The 7,389-nt window shown below is 40.3% G+C and overlaps 1 protein-coding gene and 1 pseudogene across 1 annotated transcript; both read right to left on the bottom strand.

The window, feature by feature from the left end:
- Positions 1-4,274: 4,274 nt before the first annotated feature.
- Positions 4,275-6,243, bottom strand: LOC146692613 (E3 SUMO-protein ligase KIAA1586-like). The gene is given in 2 exon segments (XM_085433497.1): positions 4,275-5,901; positions 6,227-6,243. Coding segments are annotated over 2 exon segments (1,461 nt in total). The 3' UTR covers positions 4,275-4,457.
- Positions 6,244-6,397: 154 nt separating this feature from the next.
- Positions 6,398-7,278, bottom strand: LOC146692612 (uncharacterized; annotated as a pseudogene).
- Between the last annotated feature and the right edge of the window lie 111 nt (positions 7,279-7,389).

Genomic DNA, 7,389 nt, shown 5'->3' with positions numbered 1-7,389 from the left:
TCTTTTTATTCTAAACATGAACTACTGTTACAGCAACAGACATGGACACAACAACTCAATGTCCACTATGTGAGGGAGCCACACACATGCCTTCTCATCTCGTTAACTGAGATAAACTGCTGGCATATTTGTTTTACATCTATACTGTCCAGTCTCTCCTGGTGGACCATAGCCATGTTTTTAGTCTTCTGAGAGCACTGAAGCTTCTTTCAGCCTCAGTACATGTATTTTATCCTCAGATTAAAATTATTATTGTGTGCTTGATGTGCCTCACCTTTGGTCCTGGCTCTTCCCCTCTGACTGCACAAGGACATATTGCTACCTGATAAAATAACACATTGATTCATGCCATATAAAAAGTGAGACATGTCAATTCAGATTCTTTGTCAAATATACACTAACGAAACAATTTACATCAGCAGCCTAACAACTGTCATGATAATAAATACTAGTTAACTCATTCACTGCCAATGGCTGGCAGTGAATGAGTTAAACCCATTGACTCATTCACTGCAATTGACGGCTATAGACGTCAATGGCAGTGAATGAGTTAATCAATAGCACCAAATCATCAGTCAGTCACCTGTGACCTCGCCTCTTCACCTCTGTCTGAGCTACAACATGGCAGAGCTGCCTCTGTCACCTGATAAATAACAGTGAGACATTCCACATACATGCAGTCACACATGTGCTTCAAATACAGCAATGAACCAACAAGTCATCATCCAATTTCACCTGTGATCTTGTGTCACCATTACTCTCTGAGCTTTGTGTTGGTTCTTCTGTCACCTGATAAATAGGACATACATGGCAATAAGAATAAAATGTGGAGCTGCTTCAGTGTTTCTGTCACTTTGTGCAGATCTTGACTCATCAGTAATGTTTGTAGGGTGAGTGCATTTTTAAAACAATTTGTGCAAAATGCACTACAAGGTGGAATATTTGCAAAATCAGGACTATTCATGACTATGACATATGAATACTTCAGTACCATTAGTGTACAAAAGGCCAGCCAATTAGGATGTAATTATTGTGTCACCAACATTTTAACGTTAGACATATAATTTTAACAAGCTCCGTAAACTAATATCCTGGCTTGCTCGAGGCTGCCGTTTTCTCTGACAGTTTCAATCAAAATTAGAAATGCTACTGTGGGAGACTGAGATAACTAATAGTGCTGCCTGTTGTGCAGTTAGTTTCCAAAACACGTTATTCATGGTTACATACAATTTTAGACTGATGTGGGCCAAAGCCTAGCATAGCCTGTAACGTTATTGTGACGGACACATTTTATGAGTTAATTTGGCTTTAAGTGACTTGCAGGTTTCTTTTAAAAACACTTTTTTATATCCAGGTTCTTCCTCTTTGCTGCCATCCTCCTCTCCTCCTCGCAGCGCAGGCTTACCGCTGCAAAACTAAACAGAGCTCCCTGAAAGGCTCAGCCAAATCACATTGGCCATATTTGTCACATGAGGTAGGACTCCAGTAGAGAATGTAATTTAACTCTTTCTGCACCGCTGGGTGAATGAGACGCTGAGAGATTGTTTTTTTTTTTTTCTATCGGTTTGTTTTTCTTTACTCGAAGAGATCAAATTATTGGTGGGGACAATTTAATAATCGCTGGATATTGGTGGGGACACGTCCCTTCTGTCCATGCCAAATCTACGCCCTTGCTTGGACCACTGTTATGGAACGCCAGGACTGCCATAATGAATTAATTAAATACACCATTAAATAATTAATTAAATGTGTCAATAATTAATTAAAATTGGAATTAATTAATTAAATAAATAGTTATGACACATGTAATTAATTATTGACACATTTACTTAATTATTGACACATTTAATTAATTATTTAATGATATATTTATTTATTTCATTTTGGCAGTCCTGGCGCCTGGCTCTCATCATGAAATAATTTTATCTGTCAGCCTCACCCATCAAACTCAGGGGGCGGGGTTAACGCTGATCGAGTCAAAACCATTGCTTTGGCCTGGTGGCCATTGTTTCTAGCACACAACAACCGGCATGTGGAAGCTAACAGAACTGAGCTTTGAAAGACCCTGCCGTGAGACTGGGCAGACATCTCCGAAATCATCGAAGCACTTTTGCAAAGAGGCTGTATCTTGACAAACCGACCAGACACATGAAGATTAAACCACTACATTCTCGGCTAAAAAAATATTAAAACGGTATTTGGTGACACACAAACAGGGTCTTTCAAAGCTCAGTTCTGTTAGCTTCCACATGCCGGTTGTTGTGTGCTAGAAACAATGGCCACCAGGCCAAAGCAATGGTTTTGACTCGATCAGCGTTAACCCCGCCCCCTGAGTTTGATGGGTGAGGCTGACAGATAAAATTATTTCATGATGAGAGCCAGGCGCCAGGACTGCCAAAATGAAATAAATAAATATATCATTAAATAATTAATTAAATGTGTCAATAATTAATTAAATGTGAAATACATAAATAATTAATTAAATGTGTCAATAATTAATTAATTACATGTGTCATAACTATTTATTTAATTAATTAATTCCAATTTTAATTAATTATTGACACATTTAATTAATTATTTAATGGTGTATTTAATTAATTCATTATGGCAGTCCTGGCGTTCCATACACTGTGAGCGACATCACACGTGTGCACTGTGGTCACACCAGCGTTTACATTTATGTCAGATTACTTTTAATTAACTGCTTTAGCCCATTTACAATGAAAATGTAAAAAAAAATCTAGGCATTGACCTGTGTAGTACTATTGGAAGTAAAAAATAACTTGAACTCCAATTTCGAAAACACAACTTTCTTTTCTGTCTTTCTTTCTTTCTTTCTTTCTTTTTTTTTTTTTTATAAAGCTTTGACTTATTATGAGTCTGTGGTCTGGGAGAGAGTCCTGTAACTCTCTGTCTGCAAAATATAGTACATAATGACCAATGCTGGGCAATTAATTATATAGTTACTTCTTCAAAAAAGTAACTGAGTTATGCAAACAACAACATTTTTTTAAATGCAGCCAAGACGTTTTTTAAACAAACATTTCAAACTATTTACAGAACAATCAGCTGTTCTGCATCAAATCTGATGCCACACAAATCATTTGTGCCACTCCAAAAAATAATTTCTGTCCACTATAAGATAAAGGAGAACAACAGCCTGATACCTGCAGGCCTGACAACAAGAGATGTATCACTCCTGTAACACCTGTAACATTCAGCAGTCGCCTCATTGTTCTGACACACACAACAAAACTATTGACTACACTAGATTAGATTAGATTAGATAGAACTTTATTAATCCCTCGGGTGGGTTCCTCTGGGAAATTCGATTTCCAAAAAAGCACAGCACCGACAGAAGTTACAGAGTTATACACACACACATATATATAAATACAGAGACAATATAAATAAAATATACGAAGGGGATAAATATAATAAATAGGAATAAAAATAAAAATAAAAATACACACTAACTACACAGGATTTGCACTAAATGTCTCAAATCTCTCACATCTCAAAACACCGCCATCACTCCTAAAACTTCCCCCCGTTTCTTAACAACTAGATGCCACTTTGCCATATCATTTTTTGATTGGTTGACATGGTACTTTTTTGGACGAATAGGAAAGGGAGAGGGGGGTAGGGTTTGTTTTTGCTCACAGGCAGAGAGTGTTTTCGAGCCTTTTTTCGTATAAAACGCCGTTTTTACCGTTTCTTCCCGCAGTAAATATAAACAACGATAGTATTCAGGAAGAAAACCAAACATTGCAGATATTTTTTTTATCATAACTATGGTTTTAAAACTCAATTTAAAAACTAGTATAAAGTTCACAATTTTTCCGGCAATTGTTCCGTCTGTCCTGCTCACATCTCCAATGGTTGCGCACGTTGTCATTAACGTGGCTTCACTCCACATCAGCCACGCCGCTTTGCTAGCTAAAACACCGGTGTCAGCATATAAGAACGCTGTCATAGCCTGTCAACGACGTTGATTAGCTGCGTATTTGCGAATGTGAATCGCATTATTGGCTGGACTATGGGATAAGCCACTCCCATATGGGAGCAGCCAGTCACTTACTGACTAACACTGCAAAACATAATTGTCAAAGTATTAATTTTAATTTCAATTAAGGTTAGATTTTTTGTGCGCAGAGACCGTGCCAGCAGTGCGCAATTGCGCACGTGCTCAGCTTAGAGGGAACATTGATTATGATCAGTGCTTTAAGTGGCCCAAAAGAGGTGCCGGTACTCTATTTTTTTTCCGCCTCCCCTGAGGTAACAACAACTATATTGAATGGGTTTTATATACAACAGTCAACAGACAACCTTATACAAAATAATAAATCATTTTATTAGTTTGTGGATTTGCTTGAGCTAGAAAGAGCTACTGAACATAAATAAAATGTGCAAAAAGGTATTGAAATTTTTTTTTAACAAAATGTACATAAAATAAATTATAAACTAATTTGTATTTTGCTCTCTCTTGAGTCCCTGCTGGTATCAGCAGCAGCACTTGTAAAGTGTACCTGCAGAGCTTGGTAGTTCTCCCATACTGCTTTCACTGTTCTCTCACTTGAAGCAACCCAACGCACTGATAAAACACGGCCTATCACAAGGAGACGTTGTCCAACATTGTGAGCACTCTCGGTTAACTCCCTTTGGTTTTTTGGTGATGCATGGTAGAGGGAGTAAAGCTGATCTAAGAATATTTTAAAGTGGTTGATTCCTCCTACCTCCTTCAAAACATCACAAACTGCCAGTTCCAGTCTGTGATTGGAACAATGCCAGACAAACAGGTAAGGGAATTTGGAACAAAGCTGCGCAGCAACTCCTGCTTTCCTCCCAAGCATCACTGAGGCTCCATCACAAGCAAATGCCAACAAATGTTCCTGTAGGTAGTGAGGGTCAAAGCCATTATTATGAAGACATCCTAACAGTGCTTCAGTGATGTCCTTTGCTGTGGTCCCCTGCAGCTCAATCAGTTCAAAAAATATTGTGTCTGGATTTTCACTGGAAATAGCTGACCGCAGGCACACGACAAGCACAGACTTTCCACTTATTGTAGTGGATTCATCAATGAGCACACACAATTTTCTTTCATTCATCACTATGTCATTGACTACCTTCTTTTTCATTTCAGCTGCAATGTGATCCAGTATATTTGCACATGAGTTATTAGAGTGCAAAACTCTGCCCATCTTGACACCATTTAAGACTTGCAACTGGACATCTATTGGCATGTCTGTAAAGGGACGCCCATGCTTGCCAATCTTATAAGCTGTTCTAAACACATTGCAAGTTGAAGCGTAGTCAGCCTTTCTCATATCTTCAATGTGTTTTTGCATTGTATTTTGTGTTGCCTTCTCTTTTATTTCAACTGCTTTCTTGTGATAAATTGAGTCTCTGTGCTCTTTTATTTTCTTTCGTAGTGAGTTTTGTTGTGCAGCCTTGTCCCTTCCAAAAGACGAGATTAAGCACCCACTCCACTCCTGCGACACTCTCTGCCCTTGCTGCATGTCCACGCGAGCACAAACTTGACTACACACACTACAACCCAACTTTTGATTTCTGCTGATCAGCCACTTGTAATTTGTGGAGAAATACCGGACTTGTGCTTGGGACCAACATTCTGGCCACTCATGCTCGCTAACGCGGCTGTTGTCATCGGTAGAAATGGTGTCATTCTCGTCCTCGTCGTCGCAAAAAGTGCCGTCGTCCGCGGCTGCGGCACTAGTGCAGCTTTCATTAGCTTGCGTCTGACCTGCAGCGATATCATTCTGGCTTGGTGGGGTGTCAGCCAGCGAGTCTTCTGATTCTGACCTTGTTCTTTTACTACTCAGAGTCTGAAGCCAGGAGAGCATATTAAGTGTTCATTGTTTTTGTATTTTAACCGAGCAGCTGTTTGCGCGTTTTACACACACTCTCCGGACCACGTTGAGTTGTTGACATGACAACGGCAAAAGCGACGCATGCGCTTTTCACTTGTAAAAGACATTGGTGTATGGCTAATGTAGTCTATGCTCTCGATGGGACGAATTAGGAAGCGTGCTTGTGAAGGGCGCTCTGAAAAGCGGCAGCGCAGCCAAATGATTATAACAGATGTGCAAATGAGAGTACCGGTACGCTAAAAGCACGTTCTGGGCGCATGGAGAGGTGGCGGTACTCTCAAGAGCTATATTTAGAAGTGGCGGTACTGAGTACTTAAAGCACTGTGCCAGAGCACATTTTGAACAACACCATGGGAATTTCGGATTTTACACAGATGGTTGGATGTTACACTCTGGAAATGGAAGGAAGGTGAGTGTTATTAATTGATCGACATGGTGCAGTTTTCCACCGATAGGAAAGAGGTGGCTTTTCTTCCCCCCCTTTCTTTAATGTTTTCGTACTGTCCTTAGAGAAAACACACACAATGTAACTTCAACTGCTCTGTTGGGAGCGGGGCTCGATGGTGAACCTTAGGCCGCTCTGGTGGGGGGTTTATAGGGGACAAAAAGGGATTGGGCCGGGGAGTAGATCCAAGTCCAGCATTGACCCACTCCATCATCTCCTCAGTGAAATTCAGGTGCAGGGAGGAGGGAGTAAAGGAGTGGGAGGAGGGTGATGACCTGTCAGGGGTTTGGGGGGCTGGGGAAGGTCGTGGTCTCTGGTCCTGGTCGTTGGTATTGTTGAGAGCGTTGGAGACAAATAAGGACCCCTCTTCTTGCCTCTGAAGGCTCTCCTTTTTGAGGCTCTTTCCAGGTGGGGGCAGATGAAGCTCCTCCTCAAGCTTTGTTTGTTCCTCCCTATGAGATAGCTCCTCATTTATCTTAGCCTTGGCACCAAGCACAGATGGATGACATATGGAGTAAAACAAGTTGAAACAGCTGCATGCCTGACTTGTTAAAATTAAATCCATTTTGTTTAAACAAATGCCTTCGTTCCCAAAAAAAAATATTAAAATTGTTGATAAAATGCACTGAGTGGTCAGCACATGCTGATATAAGCAATTTATTTAGTGCAAACAACTTGCTGAATCTCTCCTCTCCTGACGGGCGGTACAGGTCCACTGATGAATACAGCTTCATTCAGAGAATTTACTGCATTTAATAATCCAGTAAAGTCCCGTTTCAGAACCTCTGACTGTTGTTTGGACACATCATTTGACCCTGTATGCAGAACAATGTTAGTCACAGTTGGATATTCATCTGCAATTTGCAGGTACTCAGAATGTGTGATATAACAGGTATAACAGAAACAATATGGGGCCCAGTACAAAACCTGGTGGCACACCATAGCTGAGAGAAGAGGACAAGGACCTATGACTAGAAACGGCCACAGAAAAGTATCGCTGATGTAGAATGCAAAGCAGACCCAGATACACAGAACCAGCATTTCAGCCTATGG

Source organism: Copadichromis virginalis, linkage group LG15 (assembly GCF_057382275.1).
Source record: "Copadichromis virginalis isolate Kocher_CV1m ecotype Utaka linkage group LG15, C_Virginalis_male_GT1.1, whole genome shotgun sequence".
NCBI classification, from domain to species: Eukaryota; Metazoa; Chordata; class Actinopteri; order Cichliformes; family Cichlidae; genus Copadichromis; species Copadichromis virginalis.
Note: the sequence above shows the minus strand (reverse complement) of the source record. Positions and strands in the feature narration are given on the sequence as shown.